The 22967-nt window shown below is 43.8% G+C and overlaps 1 protein-coding gene across 1 annotated transcript in view; it reads left to right on the top strand.

Moving 5' to 3' along the window:
• The window catches only part of FHOD3 (formin homology 2 domain containing 3), a 469133-nt gene that overhangs the window by 186595 nt on the left and 259571 nt on the right, over positions 1–22967 (top strand). Inside the window, 2 exon segments of the mRNA XM_042961930.1 lie at positions 13187–13254; positions 20897–21002. Of these exon segments, the coding sequence (XP_042817864.1) occupies positions 13187–13254; positions 20897–21002 (174 nt within the window).

Genomic DNA, 22967 nt, shown 5'->3' on the forward strand with positions numbered 1-22967 from the left:
CTGGCCCCATGGGGTGGGTCAGGTGAACTGTGGAGTTTTGCCATCTCTGCTCGGTGACATGATTGATGCCAGATTGTTCCCTTTTGACCCCAGCTAATGATCCTTATCTTTTCTCTAGGGATTAGACATTCACTTCTTTTCCTCAAAATGTTTAGGACAGGGATGGTGAACATTTTCCCTGTCAAGAACCATTGACCCCAGGAAGGAAGAGGCTATCTCTTGATCCAGGGCAGTGATCGTGGTTGGAAAGGCACCCCCAGGGCCCAGCCAGGGCTCTCTGAGCTCAGGCGACCCTCTCAGCACGCAGTTAGAAAGCCCTGACAGATGACATTAGGTTCCCTGCCAGTCCCATGAAAGGCTTGCCTCTTCCTATGGAGAGTCTTGGGTATTTTTTAGAAACCTCATTGAAGCCTTTGGGGTGGAGAGGGAAGGAAAAGTAGTCTTTACTGAGCATTAAGATGTGATTTGCCAGGTGATTTGCCAACGTTATTGTGTTATCATATGACTTCAAAGTGTCGGATGTGTACTTCTAAAAGTGTTTCGCTCATAAAAAAACCCGAGGCACAGAGAGGAATTTCTTCTGAGTTGCAAACACTAATTTAGGAGTCTGCATAGCGATGTTATCCCAGGCTATGGAGAAACAGCGCAGAAGGCTGAGGGCAAACCATAGCAGTGCACGGTGCAGGGCAAGGACCTTGCCAACTGGTGATGCAGGGGAGGGCAGGTGAAGGGAATACAGTGCCCCATGAGTGGGCAAGAGAGGAGGTCAGGGGCCCAGGGTGGCAGTTTCTGTGAGCAGAGGCTGGGAAGAATGAGGTACTTTGCAGAGACCAAGGCTAGGACAGTCCTGGCTACAACTGATACCTGGGTAAGAGGGTTGAGTGTTTTCCATGAGTGTCCTCAGGAGCTGGTGGGGTGGGTATGTGGTTTCTGGCCCTTGTCCTGAGGTGGTTTTCTTCTCCTAAGTTTTCTCCCTGGAGAGTAAAGCAGGGTTGGGCTTGACCCCTGATTTGGAGGGATAGTCTCCTGTATATATCACCTGGGACTCTGGAAGCTTCCAGAAGAGCAGAGCAGGACTCCTTTGTTTAGGCAACCTCCCTTCTCTTTGCGCCCTGCCAGTAGGGGGTGAGCAGGGTGCATGGCAGGACAGTGACTGCCATTATGCTGTGGCCAGCTCAGGAGAAAAACACCCTCCACTCCAGCAAAATCAACTTAGCGCTGTGGTTTCCTTGTTACTAAAAGAGAACTAGAAAGAAGGGCACCTGGGTGATTTAGTTGGTTAAGCAATCGACTTCGGCTCAGGTCATGATCTAAAGGTTCGTGAGTTGGAGCCCCGCATCAGGCTCTGTGCTGACAACTCAGAGCCTGGAGCCTGCTTCGGATTCTGTGTCTCCTTCCCCTGCCCATGCTCTGTCTCTCTCAAAAATAAATAAAAATAAAACCTTAAGAAAAGAGAACTAGAAAGAGAAATATATGTAACTTTGGAAGAACATACATCTAAATGTCTTAACTGAATTTGAAAAGAAAGGGAATGATACAAGCCTGTAAATAAAATATCTTGAGGTTCTCCAGATTCCTAATGAGCACAAAGGAAGAAGATGTAGCAGGAGAGGAAAGGAAGAAAGCAGGGGGGCAGACAGCCAAGCCATTTATTAGAGAGGCAGAGGTGTGGGCCAATGAGTTCTGAAGTGACCTCTGAAGTAAAAGGTCCCCGTCACCTGTTTTTCACAGCACTGCTTGCCTCAGGGTGTTGGTGCTGCTTTTCAGATGATAATGATCTCATTACCCCCGGGTCAGCAGCCTTTTTAGAGGGGCAGTGTCAAAGTGCTGACCCCTCTTGCTTCCTAGGGGGTTCTCTGGATTGGTCAAGGGGCTCAGCTTCTCCAAGGACTGGTGGGACTGCATGTTTGTGGATTCTTCTGTCTCTACCATTCTTTGATACTGGGGAGAAAAGAAGTCACGTTAAAAAAATTTTTTTTAGTGTTTATTTTTAAGAGGGAGGGAGAGCATGAATTGGGGAGGGGCAGAGAGTGGGGGGGGGGGGACTGAGGATCCCAAGCAGGCTCAGAGATGACAGCAGACAAGCCAATGTGGGGTTTAAACTCATGAACTGTGAGATCATGACCTGAGCCCGAAGTTTGATTCTTAACCGACTGAGCCAGGAAGGCACATTTTAAACAGAATTCCACTTTGTGAAGTGTCTTGCAGTAGCTGATCCGGCCTTTTTGCATCTGAGAAGGGACACTTTTGTGAAAGCGAAGATAGGAACAGACAGAAGTGTACTTCCCTGGGGGCCAAAAGCTAGCCGGCTCCCTAAAATTCAGAGGGAGAAACAGTTGCCTACAAATGAAGTTGGAAGTGAAGGTACCTGGCTCTGCCTGGACCACCTTCTGACCATGAGGAAGGGGGCACAGTGACTCCCAAGGTAACAAGCAGGAAGGCGCGTGGAGCTGGGCAGATGGTGATGGCGGGCAAGCAGCCAAACGTGCACTCGGTCACCTGATTTTTAAGTCTGGAGCAGCCTCCTTAGTCAACAGCTCCTTGGAAGCTGTTTGCCACTTGAAGGGGGCCCTGCGTGACAGGCGTCACAATATAGGTGAATACTAGGGGTTCTCAGAGGGTTTGGGAGATGCAGGAGGGTGTCATCAGGAGGAGGTGACTGGTGAAGGGCGAGGTGGAGGAAGCAGGGAAGCCATGGTCCAGGCCAGGGCTTGAAGGCTGGAGCGTGTGGCCTCTTCTGACCCCGGAGATTCCAGAATGGTATTCAGCTGTCCTGGGGGGTCCATGTCGGGGCAGAGGCACTGCTCGCTTGCAGCGATTGGCCATAGTGTCCCATGTCTGTGGGAGTGGTCTCCCCATGAGCCCGGTAGGCAAGCTGGAGATCTGGGGGTCCTTCACCCATCTCAGCCCACATTCAGCTCTGTCCCTAGATCACTCCCACATCAATCCCTCCTCGCCATTCCCACTTGCTTGTCCCCACCTACCATCCCTTGCTCAGGCGACCTTTTACTTGCTTTTCAGCTCCTACCCACTCCCCATTCCACTTCCTCTGCCCTGGCTGCCTGTCCTGGCAGTGAGCTTGATAAAAATTGGTGTCAGTAGATTCCTTCCTGCTTGGAAATTCTTCCAGAGCCCTCCGTCCCTGCCTGAGAGACGTGTGACGGTGTGGCAGCATGAGCCCCCTCTCTGCGAGGACTCTCCTTGTCTCCGGCCTCACAGCCACAGCCTGCCGGAGTGCTTTGTGCTCTTGGAACCTAGTGCTTCCTTCTGCAGCATCCAGGCTGCCCACCTGCTCTCTTCTCTTCCTTGGGTTCCCCTCTGCACCGCGCTTCTCGCCGGGGTTAACTTTTAGTCCTTGAAGTTTGTTCAGTGTCACCTCTTTTGAATCTGCTCCCCAGCCTCAGGGGGCACAGGTGTTGCCTGTCCTTCCTTGGTGGTCCCTTAGCATCACCATCAGGTTCTCACATAGTCTTGGCATTATTTGGGGGCATCTGTCTCCCTTACTCCGCTCTTGATGGCTGAGACCATCTTCCTCCACCTTGGACACCCTGCTGCTCAGCATAACATCTGCTTAGTAGAGAAGCAATAAAGGATTCGTATAAAGATTACATGACATGAATATTTACACTGTGATAACACTCCGAGGGAATTTGGGTTTAATAAGGTGGCCTTGAGCAGTCTTCTGTCTGCTCAGGACTCACAACCTCGCTATCATTCGCTTGTAGCCTCTTTAGGTTGAATGGGCTGCCTGGGTGGGTGGGGGAGGGGTGCCCTCATGCATCCCTCCTCACCATCATCACCACCACTCACTTCTCAGAACCGATGCCCAGAAGTCCTTGCTTTTGTATGTGTGTGAGTTTTCTCATTTTACACAGTGACATGAATGTCATGATTAGGACATGAGTTTTGGTGGCCCAGTTTATTTTTATTGTACAAACAGAACACACAGCTAGTTCCATGTCTACAAGCCATTCTCAGTTCCTTCCCCCGCCCCGCTTCTTAGGGCCTCCAATCCCAGTGCTGGGACCAGCAACCCCGTACCCCTCAGGTCTTAATTTCTTTACCTGTGAAATAAAGATGCTGGGTTAGATCAGGCTGAGAAGCCGTGGTCCACACAATGTCCCGTAGACCCACGGGAAGTACCCGTACCCTCTGACATGAACGTTGTTGATGACCTGTATATAACTTACCAATGAAACCATGACTTTGAAAAGTTTATACGTTGCTGGAAAAAGATGATTTCTAAAGTATCAGTGTGTTCCCTGGCAAATTTTCTACTATGCCACTTTGGTTTTTTTAAGTATCAACACGTACTAAGGAAGCAACACTTGCGGGTTGAAGTGGGTTTTATTTGATGGTCATCAGTGTGTCGGTGGCACATTGAAAGTCATGGGAAGAATGGCCAGAGTGGAATTCTTTGGACTCACTCAGTGCTGATGGGTGCTTGGGCCTGCAGACTTGCTGGGGAAACGGGGCATAACGTCAGCCTGGCCAGCAACTTCTGCAGGCGGTCTTGTGTCACTTTGCAGAGTTCCTCACCAGCGCTCCAATGGGTGGCTCTGAAAAGCCGATGTCACCCAGCCAATGCCTGGGTCGCTTCTCTTCGCTCCATCTGAAAAATCACGATGGCTGTGTTCTCTGTAGCTGGTGCCAACAGAGTTTTAAATGGAGGTGTGAGCATTTTGTCTATGAATAAATCTTCTTGGTATGATGTCTTTTGTGGCAGCCCAAGGTTTTATTTTTAAGTTTTTAAAAAATGGTTATTTTTGAGAAAGAGAATAGGGAAGGGGCAGAGAGAGGGGGGGACAGAGGATCCAAAGCAGGTCCCAAACTGACAGAAGTGGGGCTGATGTGGGGCTTGAACTCACGAACTGTGAGATCATGACATCAGCCGAAGTCAGGCGCTCAACTGACTGAACCACCCCTGTGGCAGCCCAAGGTTAAGAGGAAACTTACTATCTTGTTACTCTGTGCAGAGGAGGGCCTCCTGGGTCTTGGTCCAAGCTCTCCCATAGAACGCTTGCTTAATGTGTTTGGCACCTGGTGAGAGAAGGGTGCTGAAATTATTAGCCCCAAGTCAGTGATTTTTATGGGTCTTGAAGCATGATGTTCTAGAATGATCTTTCATTTTCCTACTTCCCTTGTCACATTCACAGATGCCTTGGGTTCCTCCCCTCCACATTCTTTCACTAACTTAAATAGGTTGTTTCTCTCCCTCCCCTCCCCACTTCTTTTTATCGATTCCTTCTAACGTCCTGGTCTGCTTTCCCCACACGAGGTTTTCGTCACTGTGCTCTTGGCTGAGCAGCAGCACAGGAACTCTCTGGCTGTGCCTGTCAGCACTGATGTTTGCAGGCCATGCAGCTTTCCTTCCCAGTGATGGCACAGGAATGGTCCCTAACGGCCTTTAATTAATTTGCCCTCGGCTCATTATTGTAAGCTGGTTTAAAGTATGATACATTAATTGTGTCTCTTAAAGGAACAGGTTTCATTTTAAAAGGCATGAACCATGGAGAGAAAAGATAGGGGTGGTTATTCTGCTGATGCCTCCTTTCCCCACCAAATGGAGGCTCAAAATAGCCTTTGACTCAAAGGCTAGTGCTATACAAATGACTGCATCCTGGGCAGATTGAGTTTGGAAGAAGGTGGAGAATAAACACATATTGGCCAACCACGGGCTGTACTTGACTTTAATAAGAATGGATGCATCATTGGCCCATTACAGCCTTGCTCACTACTGGAGCTGGCCCGGCCTCTCCCACGGGACCTTCTGCCACCAGAGCTCTCAAGACTTCTGTCCACCCTTGGGGCCGTGCTGATGGAAGGCGGGGTTCCTCTTTGCATACCTCCCACCTGGCTGTCTCCAAGCTTGGTGAGAATGGCAAATCTTCTGGACTCCAATCTGAACCCAGCCCTCCTTTTTACACATAAGGTTTCAGTTTTGAGTTGACATGTGTTTTTTTGATACTTGCCACTTCTTACATGGGCATCTTCTTCCCCAGTGCTCTGACTTAGGACTCTTAAGCTGAGTCTGGGGCGGCCAGATCTGTCTTCTCTTGTCCCCCCATCCTCCCTAATAGAGGCTGCATGCTCTTTAGCATGTGTTCACAATGTAGGCGGACAAAGAGGCTCTGTGAGCTCCTGGGAGAAGCCTCTGGAGCTGCCCTCTTGCTGGCATAGGGTGGGCTCTGGGCCTCTCTCCCTGCTCTACATTTGATGCCCTCTCTCTTTTGTGTTAGCTGACTTTCAGGCAGTAGGGATGTATGAAATTCCCTCTCTCTGGATTTGGGACCCATTAGAACAGTCTGCACAGTGGATTGGGTGTGTGGGAGAGTAAGAGGACCTCCGAGCTCTGTTTCCTCATTCATAGGCTGAAGCCCAGTGTGCACATGGATGTACACGCATGAGGATGCACACAGGGAGCAGAGGCTGTGGACACGGAGGGCAGAGCAAGGGAGTGCCACGGTTCTCAGTCACCCCTCTGTAAGGAAGCCTTGCATGTACTCCTGTAAACCCTGATTAAGACTCACACCTGAACTCTGCATGGACTGCTGCTTCTAAAGGAGGAGTGATTGATGTGGATGCATCCAGGAGCTATGTCAGACATACCCTTAAGAAGCTACCAGGCCAGTCGTATTCCTAGGTGAGCCCTGCACACTCTAGTCTAACTTGAAAGGGAGGCCTGCACAACCATGGTGAGTCTGACTTCCCGTATGGTGAGGCCTGGATGTGACACAAATAGAACACTTAGTTTCTTGAACTCCAGAGAGTGGCCAGCAGTTAAAGCTCGAGCCCATGCCTCCCGTGGCATGGGTAGCCCTGAATCGAGGAAGCTGGGACCTGGGCGGTAGGAGTGCTTCTCCTTTAGCCTGTGTGGGCTGTTCTTGAATGACACCAAAAGGCTATCAGTAGTCACTGGTTTGAGCCCAATACCTGATGTGATGAAATGTCTGCTGGCTGGTCCTCTACCAGCAGGAGCTGTGTGTGCCTCTCAATGTGATAAAGGATATAGGCATGCCTCATTTTATTGCACATGATTGCACTTGGCAGATGGTACGATTTTCTTCACAAATTTGAAAGTTTTATGGCAACCCCTGTGTCAAGCAAGTCTATTGGTGCCATTTTTCCAACAGCATTTGCTCGCTTCATGTCTCTGTCATATTTTGGTAATTCTCACAATATTTCAAACTTTTTTATTGTTATATCTATTACGTTGATTTGGAATCAGAGATGACTGCTGAAAGCTCAGATGGTTAGCTTTTTAGCAATAAAGTTATTTTTAAATTAAGATATGTACATTGTTATTTTTAGATGTAATATTATTGCACACTCAATAGATGATAGTATATTGTCAACGTAACTTGTATATGCACTGGGAAATCAAAAAATTCTCTTGACTTGCTTTATTGTGATAGTTACTTGATTGCATTATTTGGGAATTGAACTTGGGATATCGCCAATGTATGCCTGTATGTCACTTACAAATGTGCTTGGTTCCTAATCCTATTTATTCTAGGTAAACACTGGTGTCTCCTAAAATGTATGTGAAGAAACAATAGAACATGTTAGGATGAGTATAGAGGCTATCTGGTATCGCTATGTTTTAAAAGTAGAGGGCAATTTTGAGTTTTAATTAAGCACTGTAATTTCATTTTACCCCATGATCTTGGTTCTTTAAGAAAGGCAATATAAATGATCTTATCAAAATCAGAGTAATACCTCTTGGGATAACTAATTGGTCCTTTTAATTTCAACCACAGTGGTGAGGATTTCCGGGTTTTCATGTTATAGAGACCGATGCATGACATTTGTAAAAATATCAGTTGCATAGAAAAAACAAAAAAGGTTTTGCAGTACTTGGGGAGAAGATACCTTGGTCCATAAAAGTGAAACATCACTGCTAATCACTTCCATGAATGGTTAAAAAAAAAAAAAAAAAAACAAACTACAATTTAACAGATGCCAGATTGGAAGAATTTCTGATCTAGACCTCATGGAGTGCTTTTAACATATGGAATAAAAACACTTTGCCCTTTAAAGGACATTTCAGCCAAAATATATAATATTCTTAAATAAGATGGCTGATCTTTTGAGATTTGTTATTAAAAAGGCAAAACTACATTAAAATATGTGAATCTTTCTCTGAAGTTTGTAGTGAGAATTCTCTGGCATTAAAGAATTATTTGGGAACTTTACTATTTCATTAAATAACTATTCCAAACAGCTGAATGAATGAATGAATAAAATTAATAACTATAAATAGTCTTATTTTTTAATTAAGGACAATTGAAATAGAAAGACTTTTCAAATAGATTTTGTGGTTTGTTTTAATTAAGAGAGACTTGGCAAAAAAAAAAAGTTCTTTGGCACCACTCAAAGATATTTTTGGCATTTGTACAAGCATGTTTCTCATCAAAGGGTGGAAGGCACCATCAGGCCTCCCTGAGGCCTTCTGTTCTAGTGCCACCACAGAGTCCTTTGTGATGTCCTAGATGCTAAAAATATGTGGTGGATGCGTATCAACTAAAAGAGAGGTTATCAGACTAGATAAAAACAATTGCAACTATAACTACGAGAAACTCTACACCATGCAAATACTAACCGAAAGTGACCACTGAGATACCACCTCGTACCTGTCAGAACGGCTACAGTTAACAACTGAGGAAACAACAGATGGTGAGAATGCCAAGAAAGGGGAACCCTTTTGCACTGTTGGTGGGAATGAAACTGGTGCAGCTGCTCTGGAAAAAAGTATGGAGGTTCCTCAAAAAGTTAAAAAAAAAAAAAAAGAATTACCCTGCGACCCATCAGTGGCACTACTAGGTATTTACCCAAAGGGTACCAAAATGCTGATTTGAAGGGACCCATGCCCTCCAATGTTCATAGCAGCGCTATCAACAATAGCCAAAGTATGGAAAGAGACCAAATAGCCATTGATGGATGAATGGATAAAGAAGATGCGGTTTATCTATATACAATGAAATATTACTCAGTGATCAAAAAAAATGAAATCTTGCTATTTGCAACAACATGGATGGAACTTGAGTGTATTATGCTAAGCAAAGTCAGTCAAAGACAATGAGACAAATCATATGATTTCACTCATGTGGAATTTAAGAAACAAAGCAGATGAACATAGGGGAGGGGAAGAAAAGATAAAGATGGAGGCAAGCTATAAGAGACTCTTAAATGTAGACAGCAAACTGAGGATTGCTGGAGGGAAGGTGGGTGGGTGGGGGATGGCATTAAAGAGGGCACTTATTGAGGGTGCCTGGGTGGCTCAGTTGGTTGAGCGTCCACCTCTTGGTTTCTGCTCAGGTCATGATCTCAGGGTTTGTGGGTTTAAGCCCCGCATTGGGATGCATTCTGACAGTGTAGAGCCCACTTGGGATTCTATCTCGTCCCCTCTCTCTGCCCCTCCCTCCTCACGTGCAGACTCTCTCTCTCAAAATAAACTTAAACAAAAAGAGGGCAACTTCTTGGGATGAGCACTGGGTGTTATGTGTAAGCAATGAATCATTAAATTCTCTTGAAACCAATACTACACTATATGTTAACTAACTCGAATCTAAATGTTTTTAAAAATTCCAAAAAAAAAAGGAGGGTGATATACTCTATTACGTAAGTTTGAGAAATGAAGAAAGGCAAAATAAAAAGTTCTTATCATCTTGTTAAAAAAAAGAAACTAGAAATCGGTAACAAAAAGATACTTGGAAAATTCCTAAATATTTGAAAGTTAAACAGTGTACTTCTAAATAAGCCATAGGTGTAAACAAACAAACCAACACATTTTGAGTGGAATGAAATACTCATCATTCATTCAATTTTGAACTGAATGAAAACAAAAACAATGTATCAAATTTTGCAGAGTGTAGCCAAAGCTGTGCTTAGGGAAATGTTTATAGCACTAACTACTGACATTAGAAAAGAAGAAAGGTTTCAAATCAGTCGTTTCAGTTTCCACCTTAAGAAAGTAGGAAAAAAGAACAAATTAGGCCAAAAGCAAGCAGAAGGAGGAAAATGATATAAAAATTAGGAAAGGAAAGAACAATGAAATCAAAAGTTGCTTGAAAAGAACACTAAAATGTGATATATCTTTAGCCAGACCAAGTTAAAGGGAAGAAAGACACAGATTACCAATAACAGGAATAAGAGAGGAGATTGCTAAAGTCAATAAAAGGATGATCGGGAATATTATGAACAACCTTATGCCCATACATTGAACAGCTTAGGTGAATTGGAAAACATTCCTTGAAAGATACAAATTATTAAAGTTCCTTCAAGAAGAAATAATCAGAAGAGCCTTATACTAATTGAAGAGATTGAATTCATAGTTGAAAACCTTCCAATAAGGAGAACTCTTGGCCCAGGCGGCGTCACTGGAGAATTCTGCCAAACATTTAAGGAATATATAATACCAACTCTATATAGACTTTCTCTGAAAGTCGAAGAGGAGGGAATACTCCCAACTCATGAGATCAGCATTGCCTCAACATCAGCACCATTAAAAGGAAACAAAACTACATACACATCAATATGCTTCATGAATATAGATGTAAAAAATCCTCGACAAAATATTGTCATTTTCAGCTAAATTTGATTTTTTTTTTTACCTGATTTTGACTTCATACCAAGTACTAAAACCTTAACAACCTGAACACAACTAACCATCATTTTCATTCACATGAATCAGAAGCCAGGATAGGTCATTGGTAACTAAAGGAGGCTCTGTGATAGTGTGAATTCACTTAAGACTATTTTTGCTGGTTACATAGTGGTATATATGCAAGAAAGTCTACCGCGAGCCTTACCACCTTATAAAGAGGTACTTGGAATTGACTCTGTCTTCTGACCCTCTTCCTGGATAAATCTGCCCTTCTTCTTCATTTCTATAGCCCCATACTTGCATCTGATAGATTTGTTCTTATTTATTAGAGGTGGTAGTGGCAAAACCCAAACTTTGAGAAATCTGAGATGTTAGCTGTGGAAACTGAACAAGTGATCGCCCGAGGACCAGACCCAGGGGTGATGCAGTTAACTCTATTTATTTATTATTTAATGTATTTTGAGGCCATGCAGACATTTTAGAAGTCAACTTGAAAGTTGTCTGGGCTTCATGTCTTAGGTCTATGATAAACTAGATGTTCATTTTAGGGGTGGTTGATTCCTCTAGAGTTTTCTCAGATACTTGTTTTTAGGAAGACAATGCATCCTCTCTTAATCAAAACTCTTCGTAATAAGTGATCATCAACTGTATATTGTATAGATGTGGTAAATTCCATGGTGGTCAAACAATGAGAAGGCCTTGGGGTCAGACACCACAGACCCCCCAATTTTACGTAATTTAGCCTCTGCCACTTACTGGGTGTCTTCATAGGTTTTGAGTCTGGAGGAACCTGACCCCTGCCCAAGTTGCCTGGAGAAAACCAGTGTCTGCAACACAGTGAGGGAGGCGGCCAAGGCTGCATGATCAAGGGCTTGATGGGTCATACAGAGGATCTTGGATTTCATTCTCCGTGCAGGGGCAGCCATTGAAGGGTTTAAATAGGAGCGGTGATGTCATCAGGTGGTCACCCAATCCTTCTGGCCTTGGTCTGGAAAGTGGATGGGAAGAGGTCAAGATGTCTGTGGGGAGGCCTTTGTGGGAAGCTACCACCATAATTGCTGAGTCCCACCTGCCCTACATCCTTCTGAATCTAAAGTGGGAGCCTGTTCACTTTCAGAGCTACTGTGCAAAATGGGAATATTCTTCTCATGACCAGACTTCTGCCAACTCTTTTAGACCTGTGTATTCCATGGCCTTCCACTCAAGTCTATGACATAAACAGAGAATGTGATTCTGGGCATTGCCCCCCATATGCTGAAATTGAAGCTCAGAGTTGCCAGCCACCAGAATAACACTGCTATTGACTACTTTATTCTTAACGTTTTAAATGCTTTGGTATCTGCCTTTGTCCTATCAGTGTTTGGCATAACGCAAAACTTTCATCCTCTAAGTCTATTGTTACCTGTTCTCATTTTATAGACCAGGAAATCCAAGACTTAGAAGTAGACTACTTTGTTCAAGGTCATCTCCCAAGTAGGTGGTGACACCAGCTTTGAAATGCAGGCTGACTGCTTAGTTGTTGCTCTTATTAAGTTCACTCTTCACTACCTGGTGCCTAGAACAGTTCCTGGCAGACACTCAGGAAATACATGTTAGGTGCTGTGTATTGGGAAAGTCTGGTGCCCGATGTGAGGAACCTGACCTGCCAGCAGAATCACATGGGTCAGGGCCACACTTGAGTTGTGTGAAGCTGAGTACTCTGCACTCCCAGGCCTTCTGTGTAGACCGGGATAACTGGTTTCTCCCCTCCTCCTATGTGCCCTCGGCACTTTGCAGCTCTCCTCCGCTGGCTAACTAGTAATTGTGGCATATTCATTCATCTTCCTGTCATGTTGGGACCTCTGGAGGTTGGGTGTTAGGTTGGGGTCACCTCCTTATTTGCTGGGCCTGACCTAACGAGAATGTGTTAAATATGACTGAGGGGAACACGGGGGTTGTAGGAGTTGGCCAGCATCTTGAGCCAGAGAAGCCTGACACAGGGCTCCTCTGTCCGCCTGGCTCAGGGCCAGACCCATTCTTGAACATGAGTGAGAGCCCAGGAGCAGGCAGAGCAGAGGCTGCTTAGAGGGCCATCGCCAAGACAGCCAGTCCTTAATCCAGCACAGCGTCCTGTGCTGCCCTTGGATCTTTAAGGCCCTTGACCGTTAGATCCCAGGAAGAAGAGGTGCCTCAAAGCTGAGCCCAGCTGCAGAAAGCACAGTGGTGCTGGGGCTGTGAGGCCAGGAAGGAGGGAGGGGGGAGGATGCATTCCATCATGACTGTGTTAATTTGCCGGATATAGTTGGCTATCGAGTACAGTGGTCTACAAACAGCTGGGACTAGAAGTCTGGAGAGAGGGAGGGTGGGGGCTGAGGGTGCACGTGGGGCGTTGGTCTCTAAAACTCACTCATCCCCTCTTCCGGCCACCTGTAGCAGCCTGGACTGTTCCATGTACCATCTGAGGTGAGGTCTGTATCTTAACTGGATCCAGTCCCCTCACTTCTGGAGTGGACATTCTGTTCATTGTTCGTGTTCTCTCTGTGTCTTTACCCTTGATTGCGTCAGTTTAATTAATTTTATATGTTATGTTTTTTATTTCAGAAAAACTGTACAACTCCAGTGGGCGAGATTTAAGAAGGGCCCTTTTCTCCCTGAAGCAGATATTTCAGGTAAAAAAGAAGACACGTGTGCTCACAGGTCCTGTTTTTGTATTGCTTATGGAATCAGATACAAACCTGTTTCTGCCTCTTACTGGTTACGGAAAGAAAAGTTCCTTTCGATTAAAATGTCAATTAGGTCAGAGTCTCAGTTGAGACTATTTTTACCCTATTAAATATTTCAAACATAAGTAAAGACGACTTTACCAAATCATGTTTTTCCATACTGACTTCAGACTTTTAAAAAGAAAAACCTACTGCAGATATAATTGAGGTCTTGCGTTGTCCCCAGTACTAACCATCTTCCTCCCACCCCAGGCCCCCTCTGGCCCCCAACAGTTTCCATGCTGTTGGTGAATATTCACCAAGAGTACATATATCCTTTGTTAACTTCATACATGTTATGCTGCATGGATCATACTCCAGCTTATTTAGTGAAAACAGGATAGATGTAGGCATGACTGACGTAGCTCTGAGTCGTCTATTGTATGAATAAAGCATAATTGGCTTTGTTCACTCTTCTATTGGTTTATTCCCAATGTTGGCTATTTTAGAAACCATGCTGCTGTGGATGTGTCCCTTGTGCACACATGCAGGGTCCATTTTATCCTTTCTTCCTAAGCCTTCCCTCTTCCCCTGCCTTGAGAAAGTCCCAGGACTAGTGAAGAAGGCCAGGACAGGAGAGCAGGGAAGCTGAGAGACTCTCACTTGTGAGCAGCCAAGAGGAGAGAGGGACAGAGCCAGGAGAGGAGGGGGAGGCTGCTGTCTGGGCAGAGTCAGGAGGTAGCACGTGCACTGAGTGTCTGTATATTCCTAGGGTATATCCCTATTCTCTTCAGTTCCTGTCTTAGCCATATTCTTAAAACATTTTGTCAGTGATAGTTTTTTTTATTTTTATTTTTTATTTTTTTAATATTTATTTTTGAGAGAGATGGAGCACAAGCGGGGGAGGGACAGAGAGAGAGGGAGACACAGAATCCAAAGCAGGCTCCAGGCTCTGAGCTGTCAGCACAGAGCCTGACACGGGGCTCAAACTCAAGCACCATGAGATCGTGACCTGAGCCACAGTCGGATGCTTAACTGATGGAGCCACCCAGGCACCCCTGTCAGTGATAGTTCTGCCAGAGTGGCAGTTCCACTTCATGGATGTCTTCCTGAGAGGGGACTGGCAAAAAGGCCAACAATCCATCCCATCTGCACATTCTCATCCCGTTGTTCCTGAAATGTGTTCAGTCATGCCCTTAACCTTCTCCCAGGGCAGAGTCCCTTCTCAGTGTTAACATTTCTGGACGTGAAGCCTCTTGGCTCTTCCAACAGTTATGGTGGTGAACCTACCCTGTCATTGCTCCTCATGCTGCAACGTCTCCAAAACACCTTGCGGTTGGGGTCTACCGTGGTTCAGACCGGTTCTTCTGGAAAAATGGCAACATCTGTCCATGGGCACTGCCTGCTTTTGGTTCTCTCCATCTCAGTCTGTTCTTTGTACCAGAGGGGTTTGAGGAAGGCCTTCTCTTGCTGGTCCCATGTAGCCTTCTAGATTACATCTGAATTTCTCAGTCTAACGTGAAGCCCTCGTAGAAGCCTCTGCTGCCCAATTCTCTGCCCTTGGCTGCATCTTGAATTCTATTCATGGGTGCATTCTGGGAGCAAGCTGCACCCTTCCTTTTCTGCACCTTTTCCCCTGGATCTATTGCTTCTATCCCATAATGTGTTGCCACCCCACATCCACTCTCCATGTCTCTCGGTTGACCTCCTGGTGTCTCCTCTTGATAGTGCCCTTCTCCCTAAATGAGTCCTCCCAGTGCCTCCAAATACCTTTGAAGTTCTCTGAGCTTACTTGTAGTATAGAACTTACGGTACTTGTCTGAGTCTAGCTGTCTGCAAGCTCCCTGGATTTCATCCCTGGGTCTTTGGGGCCAAGCACAGTATCTGGGGCTGTGTAAGCAATGGGTGAATTGGATAGCCTTCTAGCAGATGTGTATGTCGTTAGTCTTTCTGGTTTCTAATTTAGTAAACACTATACTAATTGTCCCAAAGTTCCATCTGTATCTCCTTGTTCCTTAGCCAAACAAAATGAAACTTATTTACCTTTGATGACATCCTTCTCTTTAACTCAGATCCCCAGCTGCAGTTGGGCTGGACCCTCACTGTACCACCAGAGGGCCAGGCTCATGCCATTCCTCGTCCTAATTTATTTAGTCCCTCAGCCTGCCTGATGTTTCTGTTCAGCTTTGACTTCTTTCAAAACCTGTGTTCATCTCATTGAGTATCCAGTTGGTGGCAGAAACTGAAGAGAGAGGAGTCAGTTATTCCAAGTGACTTTAAAACATTGTGATTTGTGTGCTTTGAGTAGATATATTCTAAGAACGAAAGGAACCACACACCCAGTCAACTGTTTGCAATAGTCCCATTGCTGCTGCTGGTGTTGTGTTGCTGTTCTAAGACTGGTGTATGTGTTCTAATTTGGTCATTCTTAGAGTTGTTAAGCATTAAGATTCTTGAAGTGTGAGGAAAAAGGAGATAGAAAGGTAGAAGAGGTTAAGAACTCTGTATTCCTGAATTTAATTGAAAGTATCAGCATGAACCCATGGTGTTTATTGTCTAACTAACAAGCAACTAAGCATATTTCCAGCTCAAAGTTTACTAAAAAGCACTAGGAACAATGGTCAGCCTATTACTTAAAGCACCACTAGCCCCAAGGTTGTGATGTTGAGATACTGAAAGGAACAATAGATCCTTGGAGAAATAGCTGATTGGAAGTCTGGAGTAGGAAATGCGTAAAAAAAACAAAAACAAACAAAAAAAAAAACCCTTAAAGCAAGGACGGTATCAGGTCCTGCTAGGATTCTTGCCAAAAGAACAAAGAACTCAGGAGCATGTTGAAGGGTCTTCTGGGTGGTTGGAAAATAGCAACATCAATAAGGATGATAAATACAATGGATTGAAAGACATCGAGAAAGTTGGCATTGATGAGTTCATAATGATACTAAAAAATAACGATGAATAGGTCACCTTAGGAAGATGCTAGTGAATCAGCTGATTATTTTGAAAAAGGGTAAAGTTTAAGAATCTCACATTTATCTTACCCTTTGCCTTTAAAAATTTTTTAATTCAAGTATAATTAATATGCAGTGTTATATTAGTTTCCGGTGTATAAAATAATGATTCAACAATTTTATATGCTCATCTATACTGTTCTTGATTCCCTTTCCCTGTTTCATACATCCCCCCACCTACATTTCCTCTGGCAACCACCAGCTCTCTGTATTTGAGTCTATACTTTTTACTCTGGATCTGTTTTGTTTCTTAAATTCAAGTCATTTCACTTAAAATTATAGCCTCTAGATCCATCTGTGTTGCTGCAAATGGCAAGATCTCATTCTTTTTTGTGGCTGAGTAATATTCCACTGTATGTATATATGTATGTGTATATAGAGATGTATATGTCTATATATAGGTAGATATACCACATCTTCTTTATTCATTCATCTGTCCGTGGACACTTGTGTTGCTTCCATATATTGGCTATGGTAAATAATGCTACCATAAGCATAGGAGTATATATATCTTTTTGCATTAGTATTTTCATTTTCTTTGGATGAATACCATGTAGTGGCATTACTGGATCATATAGTAACTCTATTTTTAATTTTTTGAGGAACCTCCGTACTCTTTTCCACAGTGGCTGTACCAACTAACAGTGCACGAGGATTCCATTTTTCCTCTACATCCTCACCAACCCCTGTCATTTCTGTTTTTGATTTTAGCCATTCTGACAGGTATGAGGTAATACCTCATTATAGTTTTAATTTGCATTTCCCTGATGATGCGTGATGAGCATCTTTTCATGTGTCTGTTGGCCATCTGTATGTCTCCTTTAGAAAAGTATCTATAGGTCATCTGCCCGTTTCTAAATCAAATTGTGTGTGTGTGTGTGCGTGTTGGTGTTGTATAGGTTCTATATATATTTTGGGTATTAACCCCTTATCAGATATATCATTTATAAATAACTTCTACCAGTTAATAGGTTGCATTTTTGCTCTGTTGGTGGCTTCCTTCACTGTGCAAAGACTTTTTATTTTGGTATAACCACAATGGTTTAATTTTGCTTTTGTACTTCCCTTGCCTTAGGAGATGTCTAGAAAAATGTTGCTAGGACTGCTGTCAAAGGAATTACCACCTATGTTTTCTTCCAGGAGGTTTACAATTGCACTAAACATAATAAAATGCCTAGGTATTGTACCCTTCTCTATGTAAACTTTAGGGTAATGGAATGGTAGTTGAACGGAAGTTTTGTTTACCATAATCTTCTAGCTAATGGGGAGGAATAATAGAATTAAAATATCACAGTTTTGTAGCCCTATGTAAATTGATCTCGGTATTGAACATCAATGCCTGCGCTGACATGGTGGAAAAGAGATAAGGCCAGATTGTGTGTCGTTCCTCGTGGGAATTCGCACTCCCATCGGTGGTGTGCTAAAGCCAACAAATTCAACTCTGGATCTCCTCATGTCCTCCTGTGCAGTACCAGTTTAAAAATGATGTAGGATAGAGGCACATGCTAATCTTCCCCACAGTGGTGTAATGAATAAATCCAGACTGTAGGCTACTCTACAGGACAGATGACCTACTTTCCTTAACACCTACATTTCAAGGAAAACAAAAAAGATGAATTAAAAAGACCTTTAAAACTTATCAACTGAATGTCACATGTGGATCTTGTTTGGATCCTGGTACAAAATGTAAAAAACGGAACAGTATTTATGAAACAATTGGAGTTTTGGTCACAGACTGGACATTTAGTAATATTAAAGCATCAGTTTTTTATTGTGAGTACATAACTTTAAAAAGAGTTTCTGTATTTTGGAGATGCTTATTGGAGTATTTATGGATTAAGTGATGTGATGTCTGGGATTCCCTTTAAATTAATAGGGCAGCAGCAGACAGACAAATTAATATGGGGTGGTAAGGGAAACAGGACTGGTAGGAGTTGACTGGCACCTGAGGGTCACTCAACTGTTCTGTCTTCTTCTGTATATGTTTAAAGTTTTCCTTGGAGGAAAAAAAATTCAAAAACAAAATGAACGTGGTTGAGGTCTTGTTGCACATTCCTTCACTGAGTTCTGTGGTGTTAACTCTGAATTCTCAGGGATGTTATTTCTGCCATTTATTCATCACACGGATAGTTTTGAGCAGCGTTTGCTGGTATTATGTAGTCAATAGCTCTAAACCAGGCAGGCATCATTGGGTATTGAATGGATACACAGGCGTAAACTGTCTGGGGCTTGGATCACCTTCTCCCATACGCATAGTCTGCATTTCAGTCATCTTGTGTTTTCTACATGCAGGGCTTCTTTCTGGAACTTAAGAGTATAAGGGTGTAAAATACCAAGCCATTGGTCTTTTGCATTGAGCTGAATAGTTTTCCTTGACGGATGAGCATTAAAAAGAAAAACAAAAGATCACAGGTTGAAGTATGGCTAGTGTAGAAAATTCTGAAATGCAGGGACAATCCCTGATCAGTTGGTGTTAATGTTCTGATTTCATTCTAGTTGGAAACCAGTGTTTTAAATATCATTTATTAATGCCTAAATATTTTAGGATATGTGTTCAAAATCTCCTACATTGCCAATTTGGAAGACATTCTCCACAATTTATTAGCCACAAATGCCTATTTCTTAAGTGCCTTATCTACATATGTCCATACGTTTTAGTTAAGGTTCTGGATCTTCATAAACACTGTCTCCCTGGTTGGAGGATTTGGTTGTTGAGTACCTTGGCCCAGCAGCCAACTCTCGGCTGTATTAATATTAGTGATTAGCTTGAGTGGTTTCTCGAGGGCTTGTTCTCACTTTTTCACCATGAAGTCATGTATGAATCTAGCTTTAGTTCAAGTAATAAACATTTGTTACATGCTTGGAAAAACCTTCTGACTAGACATGAGCTCATCTAAATGTTCACTTTTCACATATGCTGGTGGAAAAGGATATGGATGGAGGGAGAATTATTTTTATTTCCTTTATACATACGAGTGTAAAGTAATTTTCCAAAAACTCATGATATTGTCCCATTTTCTCTTGCTTCTAAAGCCGTGATTATCTTAAAGTCTGAGTTAACACAGCTGTCTTTCATTACCTTCAGGGCACAAGCATCTCCCACCCCCACCAGTGCCCTCTGAACGTTGAGAGTGTTTTCTTGGTTCAAAGGGAGCCTTCGCCTGGCCTGCCCACATTTAGCTCAAGTCCTCCATCCATATAATTGGAAAATGCCATAAAGTCAAAATGAGGGGCTGATTTCACATAGGGACAGGAGAATTATGCCCATTTGTCTAAATTATTTTTTTCTTTTTTGGAGATAAACTATGGTTGCTGACCATTCCTATAATAATAACCATTCATTATTCCATTAAGCTTCCTACTATTTACATCACTGAGGTTTTTTTTAATTTTTGCTCTGTTGTTATAATTGAAGATGAATGTTCCAGTCTTACGCTAGCTGCCTCTGAGACCAGGCATTGTCCAATTGAGGACATCTCCTGAGACAGTAGTGGAAAAATCCCTCTCATAGAGCTCTGTAGAACTTGGTACTGCAAAAAATGATTGGGCTTGGGCGCTGGCTGGACATAGGTGATCTCAGCCCAAGTGTTGAGTCTTCTGTAAAGAGAAGGTAGGCTTAGATCAATGGTCCTCGAAGTGATTGCCCTTAAGGATTTCCTGGGGAAGTTATTCACAGCCAGAGCCCTGCCCTCAAATTGTGATGCAATTCATCTGGGCAGGTCCTGCTTCCAATTTCTTTTTAAAGGTTCCCTAGATGATCCTCATGTGAAGGAGTCAGGGGTGATAACCATCTGAGCATCTCTGAGTCACCTGGGGGGATGCGTTAAGCACAGATTGCTGAGCCTCATGGTAGAATTTTCTATGCAGTAAATTGGGGTATTTGCATTCGTAACAAGTGCCCAGGTGATGCTCATGCTGCCGGTGAGTCTGGACACCTGACTTTGAGAACCACTGCATTAGATGGTCCCTGAGATTCCTTCCACGTCCTGCCTCCTGTGACTTCCTGCGGCCTCCTGAGGCGGCCCCTTTGCAGACAGATGTGGTTGCTCCAGATGCACGGCTGGTCATGTGCCTCCTGGCTTGTCCTGCAACGCAACTTGGGAGGAGGAGAAACTGCTTCCTCACTTAGATACCATGTGCAAGACCCTTGTAACCACTGACCTTAAGGACGGTCTTTTGGAACACACGAGTGGCTTTGAATCCGCCACTTGATGGTCTGTGCTGCAATCGAACGTTTCCTGTTGCTAAAACCCAGCAAGCTTCATGTGGCCCGTCCCGAGGGACCTGTGGGGAAGCAGAGCCTGGTGATTTTTGAAGAATGAAAAACAGAACACTATAAATATTCTTGACAGGGGATTCATTTGCTTTATCTTTATTAGATTGCCCAGAAGGCAATAATTGGTCTTTGGCAAACAACAACGTGGAGACTGGTTGTAAAATTCCTCTGGCAACAGTTAAGATGCCTCATTTGAATAGAGCAGAACACTCTTTAGAGGTCAGTCTGGCTTCAAAGGCTCGTACATAGTTTTAACAGGCGTGGACAGAGCATGGACTGGGACAGTATTTGAAGTCTTTTTTCTCTCTCCTTTCCTGCCCAGGATGACAAGGATTTGGTGCATGAATTTGTAGTGGCTGAAGGTCTGACGTGTTTGATCAAGGTGGGAGCTGAGGCAGACCAGAACTATCAGAACTACATTCTGAGGGGTAAGTTCTGATGTGCCCGCTGCAAGGGGGCCCTGGCATTGCTTCCAGAAACTTCGATACTGAGAGCTTTGAAAAAGACTTGGATTACAGAGTAAGATGATAAAGACACCCCTGAGCAAAAGATGACACTTTCTTCAGGTTTTATCACTTCCTGGTAACTAATCGGTGACTGAGCTCATTTTTGCCTCATACCTCTTCCTGGTTATTAAGGAAAATACTCCTTCTCAGGAGGTTCTCTACAATCCCTTTTATTTGGTGAGGAAAGAAACACACTACGGGGGCCTGCATTTCAGCAGAAAGTCACCCCAAACCAAAGAGGCCAATTTCTTTCCTGGGAAATCAATAACTTGGGTTATTACTGAGAATGCTTGTCAGAAGCATACATTCCTCCCTGGGTTTTCATGTTTGTGACTCGTTAGGTTTGGGGTGGGCCCACAACTTGGATTTTAAGGAATGATTCTGGAAAGCTATCTGTATAATTTAATTTTTCAAAAAAATGTTAATTTTTGAGAGAGAGAGAGAGAGACAGGGAGAGAGTGGGGGGGAAGGGGGGAGAGAGAATCCCAAGTAGGCTCTGTGCAGTCAGCCCAGAGCCTGACTCAGGGCTCTATCCCACCAACCAGAAGATCGTGACCTGAGCCAAAATCAAGAGTCAGACTTTCAGGTGCCCCTCATTTTTTTTTTTAAGTGAGGTACATGTGGTGTTTGAAGCACTGATTACTGTTCCCGTTCATAAAATTAATGCTCTTTGGTTATAGTACTTTTGTCCACCTTCATATAAATAGTTTTACTTGATCCCATAAAAATGTGACAAGGGAGAGCAGGAATTATTAGGTTGTACTCTAAGAAATGACTGCTATCAACAGTTTTGAACTATAGGTCAAAGGAGAGATTTAATGTAGTTCAATATTATTTCCATTTTTACAACTGGAAGATTTGAGACTCAAAGATGTGGAGTAGTTACCCAATCAAGTCCCTTTCTCTTGGGCATGGTCAAGCAGGGGCCATGCCTGGGCCCGGAGGGAACATCTCGTCTCCTCTTCACGTATACCTGCAACCCCACAGCTTTATCTCCCTGTTCACATAGGGGGGACATACTGCTTTTCCTTTTCCCTTGGGTGAAGGACAAGTGCATGAAACATGATTTAGTATCAGATATCCATGGTCAGGCTTGAATGAGACAGGCAAAGTGAAACTGTCTCCTGCAGTTCCTGTTGTGTTTTACCCTGAGCAGAAACCTCCTGACCTGTCTTGGTACCCAGCACAGCGAACTGAGTCCTGCCCTCTTGGACCCTGTCCCTGGGGAGCCATAGAGGCAAAAAGTGAGAAAGAAAACTTAGGGCTCGTTAAGAAAAAAAAAAATTAAGGACATATTTTCAAGGCAGTGGTCATGGTTTCTGTTCTTCTTGATAAATGCCGAGTGTGTGTGTGAGAGAGTGTTCCTCAGCCTTCCGCTTCTCCATGGTGCTGGGGAGGCTGGGAAGTCGCCTCTTTCTACCCATCTTCAATCTTTTCCCGGGCGTGTGGTTGATCCTCATTACAAGTTGTCAGTAGAGATGGCTTCAGGATGAATTTGATGATTTCTCTCCCCATAATGAAAACATGGAAACTTGTGGGATTTGTGTAGACAAATGAACCGCACACTTGGTCCCACTGTTGCCTGTCAGTGCAGCTTGGTGTCTGAAGAGATTCTCATCCTAGGCTTTTGTTTCACATGGGTCCAATACCTAGAAGGGGGGGGAAGGCACCAAGATAAGGACAAGGGAAACTTGTCTAGTTTATTTTCTATCTGACATATGGATGTTCATAAGTTGAACCTCCTGGAAGGAAATAAATCTAAAATTACCTAATTCTGAATAGTGGGTCCACACAGTAGGGTTTTTTGTTATGTTTAAAGTATACACAAATACACACACACACACACACACCCCTCTATAGAACGAATATTATAACCATCTATGTATT

Source organism: Panthera tigris, chromosome D3 (genome assembly GCF_018350195.1).
Source record: "Panthera tigris isolate Pti1 chromosome D3, P.tigris_Pti1_mat1.1, whole genome shotgun sequence".
In the NCBI taxonomy this organism is placed as follows: Eukaryota; Metazoa; Chordata; class Mammalia; order Carnivora; family Felidae; genus Panthera; species Panthera tigris.